General features: G+C 35.2%; 4 protein-coding genes across 4 annotated transcripts in view; 2 read left to right on the top strand and 2 right to left on the bottom strand.

The window, feature by feature from the left end:
* The window catches only part of sgms1b (sphingomyelin synthase 1b), a 30,801-nt gene extending 29,641 nt beyond the window's left edge, over positions 1 to 1,160 (bottom strand). The window contains exon 1 of the mRNA XM_016290008.1: positions 944 to 1,160. The gene's annotated coding sequence lies outside the window, so the exon portion shown is untranslated. The remainder of the gene's footprint in view (positions 1 to 943) is intronic.
* Positions 1,161 to 2,039: 879 nt separating this feature from the next.
* On the top strand, positions 2,040 to 7,582 carry aarsd1 (alanyl-tRNA synthetase domain containing 1). The gene is made up of 11 exons (XM_016290045.1): positions 2,040 to 2,189; positions 2,482 to 2,610; positions 2,723 to 2,882; positions 5,177 to 5,234; positions 5,325 to 5,481; positions 6,509 to 6,625; positions 6,744 to 6,874; positions 6,946 to 7,012; positions 7,094 to 7,185; positions 7,340 to 7,394; positions 7,484 to 7,582. Exons 1-11 carry the CDS (start codon positions 2,064 to 2,066, stop codon positions 7,580 to 7,582), a joined length of 1,191 nt encoding a protein of 396 aa, XP_016145531.1. The 5' UTR covers positions 2,040 to 2,063.
* A 2,817-nt stretch (positions 7,583 to 10,399) lies between these two features.
* LOC107598680 (glucose-6-phosphatase-like) lies at positions 10,400 to 11,327 on the bottom strand. The gene has a single exon (XM_016290072.1). It carries the CDS (start codon positions 11,252 to 11,254, stop codon positions 10,754 to 10,756), a length of 501 nt encoding a protein of 166 aa, XP_016145558.1. The 5' UTR covers positions 11,255 to 11,327; the 3' UTR covers positions 10,400 to 10,753.
* Positions 11,328 to 13,906: 2,579 nt separating this feature from the next.
* Positions 13,907 to 19,442, top strand: g6pc1a.1 (glucose-6-phosphatase catalytic subunit 1a, tandem duplicate 1). The gene is made up of 5 exons (XM_016290006.1): positions 13,907 to 14,466; positions 16,002 to 16,111; positions 16,848 to 16,953; positions 17,034 to 17,149; positions 18,562 to 19,442. Exons 1-5 carry the CDS (start codon positions 14,249 to 14,251, stop codon positions 19,071 to 19,073), a joined length of 1,062 nt encoding a protein of 353 aa, XP_016145492.1. The 5' UTR covers positions 13,907 to 14,248; the 3' UTR covers positions 19,074 to 19,442.
* The last annotated feature ends 4,435 nt before the right edge of the window (positions 19,443 to 23,877 follow it).

Raw genomic sequence — 23,877 nt, 5'->3', positions numbered from 1 at the left:
AAAATGCAGAAAATTTTCTGTGAAGGGTAGGGTTAGGGGAGGGTTTAGGTTAAAAAGTGTATAACTATCTGTATATAAAAACAATCGAAGTCTATATAATGTCCCCATTTAGATAGCTAAGTAAACATGTGTGTGTGTGCGTGTAAAATAGTATATCAGTCTGGCGAGTAAACAAACAGATTTACTAGCCAATGGCTATTAAATTGCCAAGGTGTGCGTAGAGGGTTGCCCCTACACAACATCATTGGTTAAGTCACTATTACACTTCTTGGAGAAAATCTAGAAAATAAGAGATTCAATTTGGATTTTTAACAAAGACTTTTAGCAACTTTAACAAAATGTTCTAATCATGAAAAATAACAATTACCACAACAGCCAACACTAAAAATATTGACACGATAGTGTAGCAAACTGAAAAAATTTAATTACAAATTCACAACAATAATACACACACACAGAAAGTAGGATTTACTTGAAAAAAGCTAAGAAACCATTTTCACTCAGAAATTGCTAATTGTAAATTTCCCAAACAATTACAATGAAACACTGAATTAATGGCATTCTTAAGTAGAATGACTGAAACAGTATTCTCTTGTAAAACGTACTCCAATAATCCATTTCATTTACTTTGAAAAAATCTTTTCTTACCGTGCATAAGTGGTTATCATACTGCCACCACTCGGATAACAAAGCATACATAAAAAATGTCCACTTTTATGCATACACTTCATGATGAATTGGCAACAGATGGGACAACGTTACACCTGCATGCATGTATGTATTAGACTAGAGCAACTGTACGCAGCAGAAAGTTGCGATGATCAACAGATGCGCCATTGTATCCGCTGCAATCGCAACGACATTCGAATGTTCGAATTTAGGCTGAAATGCGCGCGCGCGAATACAGTGAACGGATTGTTAATAATGCAGTCGAAAACCTTACCACGAGCGCTCGTGTTCACAAACCCACGGGATGCATGTGCCTTGAGCTTCATCTTGGAGGAACTCGCTCTGAAAGAGCCTGAAGATGTCTCGAAGAGTCTGTAAGGCAGCTCACCACGCGTGTGCTGAGAGTTGCATAGGAATCAGCGGATGAAGTTGATGGATTATTGGTAACAGAAGCACGTAGTGTTCACCAAAATGAGGTTTCTGGGGTTTGTGATCAGTGACCACCCTGAAGGCGGGGCGAAACCTCACGTTTTGGGTGGGTGGGTGGGTGTGCGGGGGGGCAAAAAGGATGAGAATGGGAAAATCGAAGTCGTGCCATATCCTTTCACAGTTAATGAGCTGTTGCCTGCAGTTGAAAGCCGTTATTGATTGTTTTGTTGATTGCTGAGAATGCTGACTGCTATAGGCCGTACCTTATTGCATTATTCTTAATGCATATACATAATATCCTATGAAACATATTATAATAAAATAAATACATGCAGCATGCATATGCAACACGCGTATTAACGTGTTATTAGTGCTGAGTATTTTCCGCATTTAAAACACCTAATATACTTACTTCCATGAGATACGTTATTAGGCTAAATGTCATTTGTAGTCAAAATTGTAAGTGGCTCCTCACGGAATACTAGAAAAAAAAGGACAACAAATGTGTCTACACTGTGCATACAAGTTTCTTGACATCTGTCAAATTAAGTGTAAGATGATAATTATTAGAAGGCTGTGCATACTGATCAGAGGGGGATTAATTAAGGGGCCATATACCCCTGGAATTGATTTTAGGGACGATTTCTGAGGGGGGAAACATTGTCCTGTCAAGTAATTAATTATACATTTAAATTAACATCACAAGGAATGTACTGAAGTATGGTAGCTTTATGGTAACAAGTCTAACGTTGATAAATCATTACGTTACATGCATGTATGTACTCGCATACTCGTATTTAGACAAATAAAAAACACATATAAACAAAATTCACAACACTAATACACACTGAAAACAAATACTGAAGTAGGATTTCCACTCAGTAATTAGTAAATTCCACAAATAATGACAAAAGGAACAGCAAGTAATGTTACGTTTTGAGACTTTTATTTTGAAAACAGCGGCCATGTTTTCACTCTCGGTTGAGTTTACTGTAGCATATACTGATCACTTGTACTTTACACTTGTTGGAAGCATAGACTGTGTTTGGAACATGGCTTTCCAGTGTCAGAGGGACTGTTATATGCAGGAGGTATGTGACTTATTTCTAATGTTATGATATTTCACTGTATGTGTATCGCCAGACTGAATGAGTGAACATCTCTGCAGTTTACAATGACAGCACATGTCCAGCAGCAGTAATTACACTTCTCTCTACATATAATTCATGTAAAATAATGACATGATCAATCCTGATAGTAACATTAACAAGGTATTTTTGAAATCAGTTTGCCACTGCATGAGTTTAAGACAAATACATATAAATTAAGATGAAGAAAAAAAAAGTCCATGCCCATGTTGTTTGTCCACTTTTCTTTTTACAGTTCGACACGTGTGTCGTGTCTTGTGTGCCTGGAGAATCAACCCTCGAGAATAATGGAAAGAAAGACAAGCTGAAGGGCTTTAATCTGAAACTGAAAGACACGATTCTGTTTCCAGAGGGCGGAGGACAGGTGAGTTTCCCCTCTAATGTCATTCCATGCAGGTAACTAGATTCAAGCCCTGAATATATTGTTCATTGCATGAGCATGATTTGAGATTGATGTCTTTCCATTTCATTTCCAGCCTGATGATCACGGGACGGTTGGAGGTGTCCCTGTCCTGCGGGTGTTGAGACAGGGTCCCGAGGCGGTGCATTTCATCAGCTCTGCTCTGGAGGAGGGTCAGGAGGTGCACATCAAGCTGGACTGGGAGCGACGCTTTGACCACATGCAGCAGCATTCGGGTGAGGAAGGAATGAGGGTTTAGGTGAACTATTACTTTAACCCTGGGAAGGCAAACATAGGAAATAATAGTCAGGAGAAATCAAATTAGACAAAAGTTTGCACATTTTTGATACATACATCAGGGTTTTATGACACATAGAGTATGATATAAGTGAGAATATGGACCTTTAGTGACACTCTAGGAGGAAAACAACACCTCAGTTTTATTGAAACCGAGCCAAAATATGCAATTTGGTGCAGTTACTGATATTTATATGGCCGAAGTTCTAATAGCTTGTTATGTGAATCACTGAGATCTTTCTAACAGTACAGCAGACTGCTTACATCAAATGCATACAAATATTATGCTATAGCATATGTCTTTGTAAGATGATATTTAATGCTTAGTTTTATGATCAAAGCTTTGTATTTTTTATTTTGGGGTCAAAACATAAAATGCTAAAATGCTTTTTTATTTTTTTGCTAACAAAGTGTGTCATTCAGGTGACGGAAGGCATGAAGTAGATGGTTTACAACAGGTTTATCTCAAGCTTGTGATCACATTAATAATTTAGAGTAGTGCTGTCAAACGATTAATCGTTATTAATCACATCCAAAATAAAAGTTTTTGTGTACATAATATGTGTGTACTGTGCATATTTTTAATTTGTATATATAAATACGCACGCATGCATATATTTTAAAAATATTTACATGTGTGTGTGTGTGTATATATATATATATATATATATATATATATATATATATTATATAAACAACATATTTTTCTGTAATATACGCATGCATGCATGTGTGTGTGTGTGTATATATATATATAATATATATACACACACACATAATAAATATATACACAGTACACACAAATATTTTATTTAAACAAAAACTTAACGCAATTAATCATTTGACAGCACTAATTTAGAGTCCGAAATTTGCATGTGAAATATAATACAGCAGGCTTTATAGGGTTAATGTTTTATAGTGAAGCTCAAACTAATTTCATCACATGCTTATTGTATATATATATATATATATATTTTATATAAACAACATATTTTTCTGTAATATACGCATGCATGCATGTGTGTGTGTGTGTATATATATATATAATATATATACACACACACATAATAAATATATACACAGTACACACAAATATTTTATTTAAACAAAAACTTAACGCAATTAATCATTTGACAGCACTAATTTAGAGTCCGAAATTTGCATGTGAAATATAATACAGCAGGCTTTATAGGGTTAATGTTTTATAGTGAAGCTCAAACTAATTTCATCACATGCTTATTGTCATTTTTAAAGGTCAACACTTGATCACAGCTTTGGCTGATGCAATGTTTGGATACAATCAGGAGAAATCAAATTAGACAAAAGTTCGCACATTTTTGATACATACATCAGGGTTTTATGACACATAGAGTATGATATAAGTGAGAATATGGACCTTTAGTGACACTCTAGGAGGAAAACAACACCTCAGTTTTATTGAAACCAAGCCAAAATATGCAATTTGGTGCAGTTAATGATATTTATATGGCCGAAGTTCTAATAGCTTGTTATGTGAATCACTGAGATCTTTCTAACAGTACAGCAGACTGCTTACATCAAATGCATACAAATATTATGCTATAGCATATGTCTTTGTAAGATGATATTTAATGCTTAGTTTTATGATCAAAGCTTTGTATTTTTTATTTTGGGGTCAAAACATAAAATGCTAAAAATGCTTTTTTATTTTTTTGCTAAAAAAGTGTGTCATTCAGGTGACGGAAGGCATGAAGTAGATGGTTTACAACAGGTTTATCTCAAGCTTGTGATCACATTAATAATTTAGAGTAGTGCTGTCAAACGATTAATCGTTATTAATCACATCCAAAATAAAAGTTTTTGTGTACATAATATGTGTGTACTGTGCATATTTTTAATTTGTATATATAAATACGCACGCATGCATATATTTTAAAAATATTTACGTGTGTGTATATATATATATATATATATTTTATATAAACAACATATTTTTCTGTAATATACGCATGCATGCATGTGTGTGTGTGTGTATATATATATATAATATATATACACACACACATAATAAATATATACACAGTACACACAAATATTTTATTTAAACAAAAACTTAACGCAATTAATCATTTGACAGCACTAATTTAGAGTCCGAAATTTGCATGTGAAATATAATACAGCAGGCTTTATAGGGTTAATGTTTTATAGTGAAGCTCAAACTAATTTCATCACATGCTTATTGTCATTTTTAAAGGTCAACACTTGATCACAGCTTTGGCTGATGCAATGTTTGGATACAAAACTACCTCTTGGTAAGAGCTTTGGCAGAATCTATTAAATGACTCAGAAATAAATTAGATTTCTAAATGTTAAACCATCTGGCTGGTTATGAAATGATCCAGGGATTTGGGACGTCAGCGTAGCAGCATAGAGCTGGACACAGCCGCGGTGAAGCCTGGAGAGATGGAGGCTTTGGAGGCGGCTGTGAATGAGAAGATTCGTGCACACATTCCAGTCACTGTCAATCTCCTGTCCATTGATGATCCTGCTGTGGAGAAGGCATGTGTGCACCTTCAGAAATCTACTATCAGTCTTTCTAGGAATCAAATTTTCACAACATTTACTCACTTTAAGTTTTATTACCCAAACTACAGAACAAATGAGTTCTCATTAATCAGTAATTCAGTGTGCGCAATAATAATGAGAAGATTAGCGACACAACATAAATTAGGTGAAAAATTAATCAAAGGAAAAAACAACAATAAATAAATAATATTCAAAGCGAAAAACTATAATATGCAACGTTAAGATTTTTAAAAAATGTTTTTAAAAGAAAGTCTCTTATGTTCACCAAGGGTGCATTTATTTGATAAAAAAATATAGTGAACACAGTACTATTGTAAATATTATTACAGTTTAAAATAATTATTTTCTGTTTAAATATATTTTAAAATGTGATTTATTCCTGTGATGTAAAGCTGAATGTTGAGCTTCAGTGTCACACGATCCTTCAGAAATCATTCTAATATGCTGATTTGCTGCTCCAGAAACATTTATCATTATTATTAATGTTGAAAATGGTTGTCCTGGCTGCTTAACATGTTTTGTGGAAACTGTGATTTTTGTTTCAGGATTCTTTGATGTATAGAAAGAACATTTATTTTAAAATAGACATTGTAAATGGCTTTACAGTCTGCAACCTTGTTGCTAAAATATAATAAATGTATAAAAAAATCAATAGAAATGTGTCCACAAAATAAAACTGAATGAAGCTAACTACAACAAAACTGAAATTAAAAGCAAAATCCAAAAGTACTATAATCTTATATTGAGATAAGAAAGTAAAACATCTTTTTTTTTTTTTTTTTTTTTTTTTAAGTTTGGCAGCAAATCTTTCCCCCTTTATCCTCAACAAAATCTCATCAATTTTTGGTTACTTTTTTCCTAAGTTTATAGAATTTAATAAGATCTTTTGATGACTTATACTGACATATATCTTTAATGATTTTAAAGTAATCCTGTCCCCAAATTCACTTTTACTTTGCGCAGAACTAACAAACCACATTTTTTCGATTCTCATAAACAGGTGAGAAGCCGAGGTCTTCCTGACGACCACGCTGGGCCCATCAGGATCATTGACATCGAGGGCGTAGATGCCAACATGTGCTGCGGGACTCATGTGTCCAACCTCAGTCACCTTCAGGTCAGTCCTGCTCTCCCTGTCAAGCACATTTTAGGCCAACTTAACTGTGGGCCACAGGTGGAGTGTATTATTCAGAGCTATTCTACTGTTTAATCACTCAGAAAAATGTGCTCCTTAGGTTATAAAGATTTTGGGGACCGAAAAAGGGAAGAAGAATAAAACCAACCTGATTTTCATAGCTGGCAGCAGAGTGCTGAAATATGCTGAAAAGAGTTACGGCATTGAAAAATCACTGACCGGCCTTCTCAAGTGAGTTGGAGTCAAGTGACCTGTCTGCTTTCTTCTTGCATGAGCTTATGTTTGTCGCTGTGGTTTATTAGGACAGGAGCAGATGAGCACGTTGATGCTGTGGACAAGCTACAGAAGACGATCAAACGTCTTCAGAAGGTAACCTACTGTGCCAGTAGACAAGGTTTAATCTTGGACTTTTGCAATTATTAATCATTACCCTTTATGTTCCTCTGACAGAGTAATCTAATTATCCTGAGGGAAATGGCTGTTCTGATAGCGCTGAACTTCAAAAACAAAGCGGACAGAGGAAACTTCTTCAGCTTGCACAAGTGTGTGATTGACTTTTAGCCTTTAGTCAAAGCTGTATGAGTGAATCGAATCGACAAGAAAGGCTGTCAACTTATTCTACTTCCATGTCCTGATGTATTTCTGATTACATTTCCGATATTCAAAAGTTCAATCCAAGCCTTGTTCTTTTCACAGTAAAGACGGTGATAATGAGTTCATGAACATCATCGCCAATGAAATTGGATTTCAGGTGAAGCGCATCTTTTATTCATTGAGGAGCATGTATGTGCATTGCTAGATTGGTGTGTAGTTTATACTCTCATTGTTGTGTTTGTGTAGGACACCGTGATCTTTCTGACCGTGGGTGAGGAGAAGGGTGCAGGACTGTTCCTGCTCGCCGGGCCTGAGAATATTGTCACTGAAGTGGGACCGCGGTAAGACCAATCCTAATTTATTCTCTTTCATTCTGCCCATTTTTAACCCTGTAAAGCCTGACATGTGAAATAATAGTAAGCAAAAGCAAAATTTTCAAAATGGAATAGTATGTCAAACCTTTACCCAACGTCTGGAAAAATCCAATTTTTATGTGTTTTTTTTGTTGAGTATCATTTTTGATGCATCAGGCTTGTATACCTCATAAAGTATGGAGCTCATACTCAAGGAAGAAAACACATCTCGGTTTTATTCAGAAGCTCAAACTGAGCAAAATAGAGATTTACAGTCCAATGCCAAAAAGTAAAATGAAATGGCTTTTAATGTAAATCAATGAGACTGTAAATAAAAATTAAACCGTAAAATAGCAGTTGTCACTCTATCTCTACCAATATATGTCTTATTAAGATGATTTTTCCATGCTTAGTTTTATGATCAACTCATGTTGTGGGGTCAAAATATATAATGTAATGTGATATAATGATAACTGAGAGATGAACAAATAAGCACGCCTCAAAAGCCTGATGTATCTTTCGGTAAGACCAATCCTAATTTATTCTCTTTCATTCTGCCCATTTTTAACCCTGTAAAGCCTGACATGTGAAATAATAGTAAGCAAAAGCAAAATTTTCGAAATGGAATAGTATGTCAAACCTTTACCCAACGTCTGGAAAAATCAAATTTTTATGTGTTTTTTGTTGAGTATCGTTTTTGATGCATCAGGCTTGTATACCTCATAAAGTATGGAGCTCATACTCAAGGAAGAAAAAACATCTCGGTTTTATTCAGAAGCTCAAACTGAGCAAAATAGAGATTTACAGTCCAATGCCAAAAGGTCAAATGAAATAGCTTTTAATGTAAATCAATGAGACTGTAAATAAAAATTAAACCGTAAAATAGCAGTTGTCCCACTGGACTGGTTCATAATAATAGCCAAAAAATACCAAATTAAGTGTATAAGAATAAAAAACCGAGACAGCAGCTCTATCAGACAGACATCTAATAATCTTACTCAACCTCATGTCATTCCAAATCCATATGATTTACAGTTTTTCTCAATCGATTTGACACTTTTTCCCAATACAATGTACTTGTTCTCAAAACAATTAGCACAGGCATCCAAACACAAAATTATCTTAACCAAACAGTTCAACTTTACTGCAAAATGAAGCACTGTAATTTTTTCTAGTAATGCATTTATTAAAAGTAAAAATCTATAGGTGTGTTCTCTATTGATTATAAAACGCATTCAGCTGTAGATGCACAACTATGCTAATGAAAACACACGTTTATTGTAATTCTTCAACAGGGTGTATTGTTTCACATATATTGTGTATATCTAAACGAAATAAAAATTGTTCCAACACCTGCTGTCACCCATGAGAAAAAAAACTAATTGCCCCTTTAAACTTAAAATCTGTTAATATGACTTTTTTTAGCTCGTGAAAATACTAGTGTACTAACAATTTTGGCCACCACTGTATATACACACGTGTGTGATTTGCTGTATACATGAATTATCCTAAATTACTGATCTTTCCTTTCATTTACATCTGGAAGAGAATTTCATTGCATTTGATCTAGACTAAGTATTTGCTGCGCTTGCATCATAGGAGAAAAAAATTTAATAAGTTTGATTCCATGCTTGAAAAGCTCCTGCTTCTTCCTTTGAGGCTGGTGATGTTGTTCTGGACCACTATGTCAACAATGCTGCTATTCCATTTAAAATAATCTTGATTGTCCACCTGAATGAACACAAACTTAAATTCTGAAAAATGTTTGGACCTATACAGTAATTAACAGAAGTTGTCAGAGGAGGACTAAAAATCTGTACTATCAACAATTACAGTTAACCCCCAAGAAAAACAAACTAAAAAATTAGCTTTTTAGCAACAAACACTCAAGATGGGTTTGGTGCACACAGGGATAAAAAGTACCCCATGAGTACAATGAAATATACTGCTGTATTTTTAATGTTGTGGGCCTATATTTCTGCTGGAGGTCCTGGACATCTTGTTTAGATGCATGGCATCTTTGGTTCTATCAAATACCAACAGATAAAAAATCAAAAAGTGACTGACTCTGTTAGAAATCTTATAATGGGCCATGTTTGGATCTTCCAACCGGACAATAATCCAAAAACAACACAAAAATGGGTCACTGGGCATCACGCTTCTGCTATGGCCATTCCAGTTCCCTGACCTGAACCCTATAGAAAATGAGTGTGATGAACTGAAGAGGAGAAGCACCAACATGGAGCTGGGAATCTGAAGGGTCTGAGAGATTCTGGATGAAGGAATTGTCTCTGATCTCTTGTCAGGTGCTCTCTAACCTCATCGGGCATTATAGGAGAAAACTCAGTGCTGTTATTATGCCGAATGGAGGTTTCAAAAAGCATTTAATAAAAGGGTGACATTTATTGTGTCCAATGTGTATTAGAGAAAAACATTTATGTCATAATGATATTTCCCCCAATTTTAAATTCTTATTCTCCAATGAAAGGTTAGATTTATGTGAATTATTTTAATAAAAGATCAAAATGATTAACAATGCAGATTTATTTTCACAGCCTTCTTTGATCATATTTACCAAAGGTGCCAATAATTCTGACCACCACTGTACAAGTGAACTTATTCTTCCCCTAACCAGTCAACTAAAACTCTACTAACACTCTAATGAGAGTTAGTAGACATGTAGGTGCAACATTACTTCTAGTCGACAGAATGTGTTAAAGGGACCATTAAAAATGCAAATAAAAACAACAATACTAGACAAGATATATTTTCAGTGTTTTATTAAAAAATGACCTAAATAATTTCCAAAAATAAAATATTACAGAAAATCCATCAAAAGAAGTACACCTCTTAGGGAGGACAAACATTGTCCTCCTATATACATATACTTATCATTTCAGTTCTCAAAAAAGAACTTAACACTTATTTTGTCAGATGCCAGACCTTTTCATGTAGATGCAAAGGCACAACGCACCATTGTAATGTGTAATATAACAGTGCTTAATTTAAACTCTTAAGTGTCTGCATCCCTTAGTTAGAAAACACATTTAAACAGGCAAGTTGTTCATTGGCAGTGTTCCTTCGACTGATGGGATGAACATGCTAGTTTGAAACACTAAGTAATTGTGTAGTTGCACACAGTCTTTTGCAGTTCTTTCTCAGCTCAAAGCTGTTTTTTGCTTTGTAAACCGAGGGCTCCGGACACGCAGTACGGGATGATACTGACCGTGATGAGAGGAACGGTGGCACTCTTGCAGAAAGACAGCAGGTAGTAGAGGGCAGCCGTGTGTGTGGGAGGCTTGATGGAATCGAAGAGATGCAGTAGAGACAGAGAGGCGACGATACAGGCCATTCTGACTCTAGCACTGCTGCTCTTCTTGCTTTCAGTGTACAGCGGGGAGTGAAGACCAAGTCCCAGACCAAACAGGGTGCCCATGTTCCTCAACAGGCTGGCGAACGGCGTGGTGTCCAAGTGGACCCAGGCTGGATTGACGCACCACCGCTGGGCTTTCTCAAGCGTCCACAGCAGATCCACACCCAGAGCTTTGAGGACCAGGTACAAGCCCACCGCAAAAGAAAGCAGGATCAGCGTGATGTTGAAGTAATTCTTTAGACTGGCACTGTAGATCCATTTCTGTCTGTTGAAGGCCTCGGCAACAATCATGCCTGTGAAAAACAAGAATAAATATATATTTTAGTCATGAAACTCTAGATGGCACAGGCTGATGGGTTGTTAACGTAACTGATGATATTCAGAGAGTTAAACAACTTGGCACAAGCTGATTGGTTCATGCTGCATATGTAGCCAATGAGCTTACTGCCTTGCATTTATATGGCTGGCTAGCATTCACTTGAGCTTCCTGCAGAGCGCTTTCTCAAAGAGTTCTTTCAGAGAGTTCTCTGAAACCCTCCACCTTCCCCAGCTCCACCTGTATAGATCTGCTACGGGGTTATTTTATATGCTATTTGTGCAGCAGCAGTATGTCTTAAATACTCACGGCACCGTATTGCCGTATGCAATGGCAGTAGCAAGTTCCTGTACTTGCTTGCAGCAGCAGCAATAATCTACAAATACAGAAATAACCAACAGCAGCAGCAATTCAGCAGCGTAGCAGATCTATTCCGCCAAGACCAAATACATTAACATTGTCATATCCATCACCATGCTAAAATCTTCTGAGAGTTGTCATGATTAAATTGTATTAATTTTCAAGAAGACATTTACACATTTTTTGTGTAAATGATTTTTTAGACATTTAGAATAATTTAAATTTTTAGTATTTTTGAAAAAAAAAGCCTCTTATTCTCATCAAGGCTGCATTTGTTTGATCAAAAATATAGATTTTAATATTGTGATATAAGTGTTTACTATTTTAAAACATTTTAAAATGATTTATTTCTCTGATGTTAAAGCTGAATTTTCAGCATCATTACTCCATTCTTCAGTGTCACGTGATCCTTCAGAAATCCTTCTAATATGCTGATTTGCTGTTCAGTTATTATCAGTTATTGCTGGTGCTCAATTAATGAAATTTAATGAATTTATATTGTAATGGTTCTTATTATCTGTTGAAAAAATGTTTTTGCTACTTGATATTTTTGTGGAAACCATGATACGTATATTTTTAGGATTCTTTGATTAATGTAAGAGTCAATGAACAGCAATTTTGCTTAAATAGAAATATTTTGTAATATTTTGCTGAATAAAATATATATTTTTTAATCTTATTTACCCCTAACCCTTGATTATATTAAATATGAAGTAGCAAATCAGCATATTAGAGTGATCTCTGACAGATCATATGACACTGAAGACTGGCGTAATGATGCTGAAAATTCAGCTTTGCACCACAGGAATAAATCACATTTAAAAATATGTCCAAAGAGAAAACAGTTATTTTAAATTGCAATAAAAAAAATCGGCATAAAAACAGTATTACAAGTTTAAATGCTTTTCGATTTAATTCATGTTCCATTGGAAAACAAGCTGTTTATTAACTTATGTATTTTGTTTATTTGTTTGTTTGTTTATTGATTTTTTTTTTTTTTAGGGTATATGGGTCTCTCTTTTTTTTGCCAAAACAAACACGTGTTGTAATTAATCTATAGGGCAATAATTGACCAAAACAATTCAGAAGATAATATTAGCAATATGGGAACCTGTTGCTCTCAGACAGGCATTCTTTGACTGCTTACATAGGCACTTGCTGAATAATATTGAATTGGTTTGTTTACATGCGTGTTACATAAGTGAATTAATCATTACATTGATCAGTGATGCTTAAATGACAAGTTAAACTGTAATCAATGCAAGGCTTTTTGTTAGTCAGTTCTAGCTGATACTTGTAGTGTTTGTTTATCCGTCCAATTGCTTAACCTTCCAATTGCATCTTTGCATATAACAGAATAGAAGAAAATGATAGTGGTGTTTGTTGGTACAAAACTCTGCAAGGGTGTTGAATCGGTCTCTTTTCAATTTGCTAAGTCAAAAGAGCCCACTCCCATGTTTCTATGATGTTTTGGCATTGAATGGAGAGTGGGGCCCTCAAGGGCTTGTGGGGCCCCAGGACCTCAGTACATTTCTCCAAATCCAAACCTCAAGAAGTGTGCTTGATTTGCATTTAATGTGCATTTATAGTGTACCTAAAGTATTAAAAGCACATTTTAAAAAATATGTTACACTTTATTTTAAGGTGTCCTTGTTACAGTGTAATTATACATTTAAGTACTGAGTAATATTAATTAACTACATGTACTTACTATATGGTTAGGTTTTGGCTTGCATGTAATTATGAATAATGTATTGTTATTATAATAGTAAGTTCATGTAACGTGTAACAAGGACACCTTAAATTAAAGTGTTACCAAAAAATGTACCTGCAGATAATATATTATTAATGAGATATAAAATTAACGGCCACTTAATTGTACTTAAAGAAAGAATATTTCTTAACAAACTTAAGTTCACTTAAAAAGTGCACTTTTTAATGATGTCAAATTAAAAGTTTTACTGTAAAATGTTTTGTGGTGCTTACTATAAAGTTACTTACATTTGATGTGCTGTCTAACATACTAAAGCACATGTAAAGTAGTTGATTTTATTTTTAACCGTAGTGTGTTATTTGAGATTGCATTTAAAGGTAGTATTTTTACGGTAACACTTTACAATAAGGTTCATTAGTCAACTAACGTGAACTAACCATGAGCAATACATTTGTTACTGTATTTACTAATCTTCACTAACGTTAGTTAATAAAAATACAGATGTTGGTTCATTATTTTTCCCATGATCACAAGCCAGACAGAACCATTAAAACTAGATCAGATCAAAATTTGATCGCAGTGACATCACACTCCATGAAACCAAAGACAAAACTAATCAGTGTGTCCACTCAGCATTTTATCAGTATGTGTCCCATCAGCGTCATCACGGGTGAAAGGTCCTCAAATCGAGGGCCTCTGAGTTCTCCAGTCAACATGCAAACAGAACCAATCCATCTAGCCTTGAATAAAGTCCAACTAGAACAGAAAGCCAGGGTGCGACGGCTGGACGAAGCCTGGCAGGCTGCCTGCGTATATGCAGTTTGATCCCCATCCCTGTGCCTTGTGTCTGTCCTCCGCTTTTCCAGGGTGACTGTGCCGATCTTAGACTGCAGAGATGGACCTGCTCCACAGCTGGGGGGTGAACCTAGCCGTCTATTTGCAGACGGAGTACCGGGACTCTGAGAATCTGTTTCAGTGGGTCTCCTCTGTGGCGGATCTCCACGCCACTTTCTTTGTGTTTTTCCCCATTTGGTTTCATCTGCACAGAGACGTGGGCGTCAAACTCATCTGGGTGGCTGTGGTTGGAGACTGGCTAAATCTCGTGCTGAAGTGGTGAGATGCTCGTTGGTTTGAAACAAACTGAAATGACTCAGAAATGGCTAAGTAATGCCAAGTAACGCATAGAATGAAACATGAAATTTTGAAGTAGAAAGACTGAAATAGTATTTGCTTGTTTGTTTCATTTACAACTTTCGGGAAAAAATTACAGTGTAATAAATTGGTGCATTATCAGAATGTTATAAATTAAATATTGCAGCACAAAGAAAACAGAACACAATTTAAAATTGTATTTAATAAATGACTTAAATATTCATATGTTTAATATTAATAGAAATAACTCATTCTTAATTGGTCATTTAATTAATATTTTCAATAGTGCACCAATTTATTACATTGTAAAAATAATGTTTTAGGTCAAGTAAACATTTAGAAAATACTCTTTCTGTGTTTCTACTTAAAGAAAATCAATCTTTAAAAAAAAAAATTTCACAGTGTAATAAATTGGTGAGTTTTCAGTTAAATATTGCACAAGGAAAACATAAAACACAATTTAATGATTTATAATGAATTAAATCATATAATAATTTAAATATGAATGTTTAAAATTAATAGAAATGTCTTGATAATTTAATTTGTAATATTTCTGATAACGCACCGATTTATTACACTGTACAATAGATTTTTCAAGGTTAAGAAAATAATATTTCTCTAAAAACATAAGTGCATTTGACAATATAATAAACATGCATTATTAAAATTATTATTATCAAAGAAAAATGATTTAAAGGCACAATATGTAAGATTTTTTTATTAAAATATCCAAAAACTACTAGAACAGTGTTATATATTTTGCTGACTTGTGTACTTACATTATCCCAAATGTTTCGAAGAATGTTTAAATCCAGAGAAATAAGCAATTTTAACTAGTGACACGGACCGTGTCTATAGTGTCATTGTGTCGTCTGCCAATGACGTCATAACCCCTCGATTTCCGGTTTTATTTTGTAGAAAACATGGAAACACCAAAGACGCTTTAATATGTTGTGCGTTTTATTAGACCGGTGACGACCGCACAGAGTAGCATTATAACAGAACGTTCAAATGTATCTAGTATGATAAAACAGCGCTGCTTTACCCCACATACACACGACCAGAAGGAGTGGAAGCGCTCGACTGTGGCATAATAAAAGCTCCGCTGCTTTCGAACCGTGTGTCGCGCTCGTTTCGCTTCGACGGCGTTCAGTCTCACCCTGCTTCATACTATGACATTAATGAATCATTAGCTCATCCATGAACATGATTTCTGCCCGAGTCCCGTCGGATTGCATCGGCTGTGGGGATGAAGACCACAACTCCCATGATTCCACACTCAGTCGGCATCATCAAACTACGCCTTTGTTTCTTTGTTTGTTTTAAATACACGCCCTCTAGCGGCGAAAATCACATATTGTGCCTTTAATTAAAATGAATTATTAAATCATGCTGTATTTTTTTCTTTGTGCTGCTGTTCTCCCTCTGCAATTAAATGAATAATTGAAATGATTTTTAATGATGCATTTCCATATTATTTTGTGACATATTCATAGGGTGCTCTTCGGTGAGAGGCCGTACTGGTGGGTGCATGAGACGAAGTTTTATGGCCCTTTAAAACGTCCTGAACTGCAGCAGTTCTCCATCACATGTGAAACTGGACCAGGTATATTACAGTATTTATTGCAAGGCTGAAATACTTGGATTATGATTGGTCGATCTCACGTCATAAAATCATTTCTACTTAAATCTTTATTTCAAGCTTATTTGTTTGTTTATTTTGGTAAGTAGTCATCAGAATAATATACACTGAACTGCTCATTATCGCTCAAGAAAATAAAAACCAACTAAATGTACATGACATCCTCTTCTAACGACTTTGACTATATGCTGTGTATGAATTACAGCTCTATCTCCAAATAAAATCTGCTACTCTGTAAACCGGTGGTTATGCAATCTAAGCAAGGTTGCTGTTCTAATCTTTCATGTGGAAACGGATCTGCCTCTGGTTATCGTAGCGTGTCGGTTCAAGGGCTGCGTTTTAATTAAGTCATGCATATTACTACTAATATTACACACGCTGGCGAGGATCCATTCGTTCTTGACCTGAATTAGTACCCTGGATCAATTAAAAAGGCTCATAAATTTCCTGTCCTGAACTGATATTTTATCTAAATGGCTGCTGGTATTTTGCCTAAGCTGGATTGTTGGTCTTATCTTGTTTAAGCTGGATTTAGCTGGTGTCCTAAACTCGCCTGAGAAACCAGCAGACAAGTTTAGGCCCCTGAACAGATGCATCTCTAATCAAACAGCATTTGCTTTCCCACGCAATTAATGATTTGATATATATTTTTTCATTGCCCTGTTTTCACCACACTGCTTGTTTGGTTTCCGTCTGTCAGGAAGCCCGTCGGGTCACGCCATGGGTTCTGCGGGTGTTGGGTATGTGATGGTTACAGCAGTGCTTTCCATTCTCGCTGAAAGAAAACTACCTCCTTTACGTTATAGGTCAGTCTGAGACATCTGTGCCTGATCATCTAGGTGTAATGCTTTAATATCACACACCTGACAGTCATTCCTGCTTTCAGAGTTTTGCAGCTAATGCTCTGGATGCTTCTGGGTTTGGTGGAGTTACTGGTGTGCATGTCTAGAGTCTATCTCTCAGCCCATTTCCCACACCAGGTCATCAGTGGAGTTATTTCAGGTGGGTCTCTACTCATTTTGTATGTGGGTCAGTGACATATGAGAGCGTTCACCATGCAGAAAAGGGAAAAATCGATCGAAAATCGAATTCTTAGAAATGCACCCATTGTATTTAAGTTGGTTTAGAAAAACGTAATGCTTTAATATCACACACCTGACAGTCATTCCTGCTTTCAGAGTTTTGCAGCTAATGCTCTGGATGCTTCTGGGTTTGGTGGAGTTACTGGTGTGCATGTCTAGAGTCTATCTCTCAGCCCATTTCCCACACCAGGTCATCAGTGGAGTTATTTCAGGTGGGTCTCTACTCTTTTTTTTATGTGGGTCAGTGACATATGAGAGCGTTCACCATGCAGAAAAGGGAAAAATCGATCGAAAATCGAATTCTTAGAAATGCACCCATTGTATTTAAGTTGGTTTAGAAAAACGTATATATATACCATTTTCAAGAAAAGTTTCATTAAACTTTCTTATGTAAAAAGTAAAAAAATTAAATTGAGGACATGCGAATGTACACATCTCATTATTTTCAAAAACTGTTATAATACATTTTTAACGTAGAGCAAATAAATAGATATGTATTTTCTTTATACAAATGTATATATAGTTTACAAGTTTATATAGATAGATAGATAGATTTTTTTTTAAATAACTTTCTTTATTCTGTTTTTCACTTTGTTTTTGAATGTCCATATAGTTTTTATTAATTTCTGTTTTTCATTTGTAGTTATTTCAGTACATCAAGTTAAACTAAATTGAAATGAGAAATAAGTTTGTAATGTTTTATTTTTAGTTAATGTTCATTAACTAAAATTGAATAATTAGTTACTACCTGTTTATTAATGTTTATTTAACTTCTGTAACAAAATGTTTTTTTTAATGGATTTAGTTTGTAAACTATAACTCTCACCTGAACTTTTCTTAAATGTTATTTTCTTAAATATTATGGAGCTTTTTATTCAAATATTTTTCTTAGAAATAATAATACAATATTTTGCCCTTTTTTTAGCCCCCAGAATATCAAAAATACTTTTAATTCAGAAATTAAAAACATGCTCATCTGAAAAAGATTTGGTCTATGATTTACTTTCAATATTTTTACCCAGAAATTGCTTGAAAATTTCACAAATAACTACAAAAACAGCACGTAACACTGAACATGTAAAAAAAATGTACTAATTGTTTTCATGTCTCAACAGTACAATAATCTTTATTTACAATTTAAAACTTTTTTTTTTTTTTTTTTACAGTGGATAAGAGGTGTATTCAAACCATGTTATGTTTGAATTGCATTTTTATGTATTTCTGAATTAATAGATCCTGGAAAAAATAAGCATCGCTATATTCACTTAATAGTGCATCAGTGCTTCATGCTGGATCCAGGCGCTCTCATAGCTGTTGGTCTTTTATTCCCAGGTATAATTGTAGCAGAGATATTCTCCAGAGTGCAGTGGATCTACAGCGCCGGTCTGAGGAAGTACATCAGCGTGACTGTGTTCCTGCTCTTCTTCGCCGTGGGTTTCTATGTGCTTCTGAAAGCCGTGGGTGTGGATCTGCTGTGGACATTGGCAAAGGCCCAGAAATGGTGCGTCAATCCAGACTGGGTCCTTTTGGACACCACCCCCTTCGCCAGCCTGCTGAGGAACATGGGCACTCTTTTAGGTCTGGGGCTTGGCCTTCACTTGTCAGGCTACAGTGAAACAGCAGGCAGAGAACACAGCAGCGTCTCTTCCAGGACAGGATGTATTGGTGTGTCGCTGGTGTTGCTGCAGCTTCTGGACAAGATGACGTTTTCCTCAAGTAACCAGTTACTTTTCTACTCTCTGTCATTCTGCAAGAGCGCTGTGGCTTTGGTGCTTCCCACTGCACTCGTTCCTGGAGTCATATGTTGGATTTCATCAAAAAGCAAGCATGAAAAGGGCATGTAGTGCAACATTTGTACAAAACTGAAACATGCAGCTTTGTGATTTACCTGCTAATGCAGTGGTTCAGCAAATATTTTTGCAGTGCACTCTTTATAAAATACCTCTCAGATGGCATGAACACGATGGGTGGCTACAAAACTCAAATCATTTAAACAGTTTTGAACTTTTAGTTTGTTGTATGCATTTGTTTTTTAATTCTCTGCATTATGAAAACCATATGTCCATTTAAAAGAGAGATGGAGAGAGAGAAAGAAAATTTAGTTCTTCGAAATGTACTTTGTATTCATGTTGGTTTAGAAAAACTTATTTTTATAACATTTCCAAGAAAATGGTATCTTTAAAGTTAAGCAGTTTTGTTCAAATAATTGTAAAATAATGATTCATATAAAATAATAATAAATTAAATAATGATAAAAGATTTTGAGTTTTTCTTCTTCTCCTACAGTGTGTCTTTTAGATACAATATTGAATATGAAAAGTTGATCTGCATTATGAAAGACAAATGTCCATGTTGGGGAAAATAAAATAATAATTAAAAAAAAAAAGTTTCTAATGACTGTATATATATGGCATGTGGTATATCAAATAAAAAAGTAACATTTTATATCTTGAATACATGATGTGAATATACACATCTAAATATTTTCAAAAATGTTTTGTAATACGTTTCATAAAGCAAGAAAAAATTAATTTTGTTCATTAATATTTTCATGAAAAAAAAATTATCTTTAGTTTTTTTTTTTGTATTAATTCATATATTCATAAATAATAATAATGATCATTTATACATTCTGAGGAGTTGCACCACATGACATTTCATAGCCTGAACTAACCTTGCCTTTTCATAAATGGTATTTTTCTGGTAATATTTGCGGAGGTTTATTGACCTTGACACACAGACATTTGGCAGACAATCAGTTCTTCAAATATTAATAAGCCATGAAGCAATTTAGTTCAAATAACTTTGACTTGTGTCCTTTTAATGAGACGTTTCCCCCATACAGTACGTCTTTTAGAAACATTTGAACATTGGTCTACACATTATGAGACACATATCAATTGTGAAAGTTTCAAGATGTTCGTCCTCACGAATATAACCTGACTATGATGAATTTCTGTGGCTGTAATCATCTCTTTAAGAGATCTCTCCAAGATTAGTTGAGCTTGCTGTAGGCAAGTCTTCAGCATATCTTGTTATCTGTGAATGGTTTTAAAGGCAGCTGGTCCATTCACTAACTAACTTTCATTCACATCTTCTGTTCAAAGGTCCCTCAGTCATGCTCTGTACATGGGGATTATATTATAGGGATCATTCAGCTCAAAACGTATAGCTTATGTAAAACTTCTAGCACCATTCATCTGTTCGGAGCGATATACCAAAAATTTCCAAAAACACATTTTTCACATTAGATTAGATCTATTTCTTACAAATGGATATTTTAAAATCAGAAACACAAACAATTTGTCAAAACTACCCATAAAAATGATATCCAGGCCATTTTTGATTCATTATTGCAACATTCAGTTTTTCTTAAAAAATGTATTTGCATTTGTTGGATTGAATATACGTATATCCAATAAGTTTCAATTGTATTACTTTATATATTTAGATTATAAGTGCTTACATGCATTAATAAAGATAGGATATCTCTTAGCATCTTTTTATGACTTTAATTATGGAATATTGTCTCTAGGGGTAGACTTATAATTTAGCTGTTATCTGTTACCAATCTGAATGAATGCATGCATATCTTTCAGATTCACTTACTGACTACTTTAACTGCACATGATGTTGCATAATGAAATAATAAATGTTTACAGTGTGGAGACAGTGTTTGTTTCTGGTTCAAAACCTCTGTTAATTTTTTTCCCAGTTCCAGTGAGTCCAGGTGCAGTGGCTTCCTACATTAGTGCGCTGTAAAATTTTTTTTTTTAAATGTAATTATTTGTGCAATGTAATGGTACTTTTTGAATGAAAGTGTTTCAAAGTAAATCCTACACTATTTTTTTTGTATTAAAAAGTGGGTTTTAGAAAATTATCACATTTATTTAGAACACAAAAGTTTTTCTTTGCATTGTTTAAAATGTTTACGTTCATAAAAAAATGATCATGAACAGACTTTTTTTTTCTGAAAAACATCCATATTGATTAATTCTCTCTTCTGAGGACTGCTTTTAAATATTAACTTGCATTGCCTACTTTCCTCTAACCTCTTTTATACATGTTTACATTTTGTTCTTCTGTAAGGGTTTGTGAGGGGCGTAGTAGGCCAAAGTTCAGAACATTTTGTTTATGTGGTCTGTGGCCTGGAGAAAACATCACAGACTGCACAAACATCCTTATCAATGTTTTTCACTCCTTACTGAAGGTTACAGGTTGGACGTGTGCCACACAGCACTGTTCTGTCCCAAACAATGCACCGGTTGCTTTTCCGTTGGCCATTGGCTGGGGGATCGGCAAAGCAGCGATGTAGGATGATTTAGTAGGATGAAAATGAGATGGGAGTTTTTCGACATACCCTACTGTCATGAACCGGGGGGAAAACAGAGTTCACGCAGAGCTAGACAAGACTAGCTTTTGAGGTTAAAAAGTATATACAGTGGGGCAAAAAAGTATTTAGTCAGCCACCAATTGTGCAAGTTCTCCCACTTAAAAAGATGAGAGAGGCCTGTAATTTTCATCATAGGTATACCTCAACTATGAGAGACAAAATGAGAAAAAAAAATCCAGAAAATCACATTGTAGGATTTTTAAAGAATTTATTTGCAAATTATGGTGGAAAATAAGTATTTGGTCAATAACAAAATTTCATCTCAATACTTTGTTATATACACTTTGTTGGCAATGACAGAGGTCAAACATTTTCTGTAAGTCTTCACAAGGTTTTCACACACAGTTGTTGGCTGGGGAAAAAAAAAAGAGTTCAAGTTTAAGTTAATTTTTATTTCTAAAGCACGTTTAAGCACGGAACAGCCATACAAGACAATACAGGAGCCACATATTAAAAGCCAAAGAGAAGAGATGGGTTTTATAAGAGTAGTTCACTTCCAGAACAAACATTTACAGATAATGTAACCTACTCACCCTCTTTTTTCATCCAAGATGTTCATGTCTTTCTTTCTTCAGTCGTAAAGAAATTATGTTTTTTGAGGAAAACATTTCAGGATTTCTCTCCATATAATGGACTTCTATGGTGCCCCTGAGTTTGAACTTCCAAAATGCAGTTTAAATGCAGCTTCAAAGGGCTCTAAACGATCCCAGCCGAGGAAAAACGGTCTTATCTAGCGAAACGATCGGTTATTTAAAAAAAAAAAAAAATTACAATTTAGATTATTTTTAACCTCAAGTGCTCGTCTCGTCTAGCTCTGCTGAACTCATTTTTTTTTCCGGTCCAAGACAGTTAGGGTAGGTCTAAAAACTCCCATCTCATTTTCTCCTCCAACTTCAAAATCATCCTACATCGCATGTTTCGCTAGATGAGACCCTTCTTCCTCGGCTGGGATCATTTAGAGCCCTTTGAAGCTGCATTTAAACTGCATTTTGGAAGTTCAAACTCAGGGGCACCATAGAAGTCCATTAAATGGAGAGGAATCCTGAAATGTTTTGCTCAAAAAACACAATTTCTTTACGACTGAAGAAGGAAAGACATGAACATCTTGGATGACAACGGGGTGAATACATTATTTGTAAATTTTTGTTCTGGAAGTGAACTACTCCTTTAAGATATGACTTGAACTCAGATAAAGTGGAAGCCGTTCTTATGTGAACTGGAAATTTGTTCCAGAGGGTGGGACCAGCCACTTCAAAAGCTCTGGATCCCCTGGTCTTTAAGTGAGTTCTAGGTATCTGGAGGAGAAATTTGACCTCCGATCTTAGTCCCCTCGCCAGAGTGAAGGGGTGGAGTAAATCAGACAAATGTGACCATCTCTGTGAAATCCGCGCTAAAGTCTCAAAATCTAATTATGAGATAACAAGCATCAAAGTTTGATTTTTAATCATTAATTTCACTATGATTTCAGTCTTTGACATGGTCTTACTCAGTCAGTAATAAAGATATCAATGTTACATTTTCACAGAATTTTCTTTACCTTATGAAGGATGATTTTGTATAGACAACAGTAAATCACCCAAAAATGACTTTAGCTGGGTTTTCACAAACAGAGTAACAAATAGGGAGGAGCTTGATTGTTGACAAGTAACAAGATTTTAAAGGGGTCGTATGATGTTGCTAAAAAGAACATTATTTTGTGAGTTTGGTGTAATGAACTGTGTTTATGCGGTTTAAGGTAAAAAAAAAAAAACACATTATTTTCCACATATTGTACATTATTGTTTCTCCTCTATGTCCCACCTTTCTGAAACGTGACGATTTTTACAAAGCTCATCGTTCTGAAAAAGCGAGGTATGCTCTGATTGGCCAGCTATCCAGTGCGTTGTGATTTGCCGAATACCTCAAGCGTGTGACGGAAATGTTACGCCCCTTACCATACTGTGATGCCCTGTCCGGCCGGAGCGATGAGACAAAAACATTAAAACTCATTATAAACGAGGCATTTGTTGCATCCAGTGGGGACATAATTACTGATTATAATGACTTATACTGTCTTTTTACGCATTGCATTGCGCCGCGTAAACATAAAACCATGTCTGCATTTGTGATCAGAGAAACGACAAACAACTAGCCCTACTCTACACTGCTGAGCGGCGGCCGTCCGGCTAGAGTGAGGAATGGCCGGCAGGCTTGAGAACGGAGCGGCCGGCGGGTTCGACGAAGGAGCGGGCGGGGGGGTTGTGGCAACCCCAAGT

This window comes from Sinocyclocheilus grahami, unplaced genomic scaffold, assembly GCF_001515645.1.
Source record: "Sinocyclocheilus grahami isolate Dianchi unplaced genomic scaffold, SAMN03320097.WGS_v1.1 scaffold253.1, whole genome shotgun sequence".
NCBI classification, from domain to species: domain Eukaryota; kingdom Metazoa; phylum Chordata; class Actinopteri; order Cypriniformes; family Cyprinidae; genus Sinocyclocheilus; species Sinocyclocheilus grahami.
This window is presented reverse-complemented; position numbering and strand designations above follow the sequence as displayed.

Coding starts and splice junctions, on each gene's coding strand:
- g6pc1a.1 (XM_016290006.1), top strand. CDS start 14,249: ATGGACCTGCTCCACAGCTGGGGGGTGAACCTAGCCGTCTATTTGCAG. Junction 14,467..16,001: donor CTAAATCTCGTGCTGAAGTG/GTGAGATGCTCG, acceptor ACATATTCATAG/GGTGCTCTTCGGTGAGAGGC. Junction 16,954..17,033: donor CTACCTCCTTTACGTTATAG/GTCAGTCTGAGA, acceptor TCCTGCTTTCAG/AGTTTTGCAGCTAATGCTCT.
- aarsd1 (XM_016290045.1), top strand. CDS start 2,064: ATGTTTTCACTCTCGGTTGAGTTTACTGTAGCATATACTGATCACTTG. Junction 5,482..6,508: donor ATGATCCTGCTGTGGAGAAG/GCATGTGTGCAC, acceptor TCTCATAAACAG/GTGAGAAGCCGAGGTCTTCC. Junction 6,875..6,945: donor TCACTGACCGGCCTTCTCAA/GTGAGTTGGAGT, acceptor GTGGTTTATTAG/GACAGGAGCAGATGAGCACG.
- LOC107598680 (XM_016290072.1), bottom strand. CDS start 11,254: ATGATTGTTGCCGAGGCCTTCAACAGACAGAAATGGATCTACAGTGCC.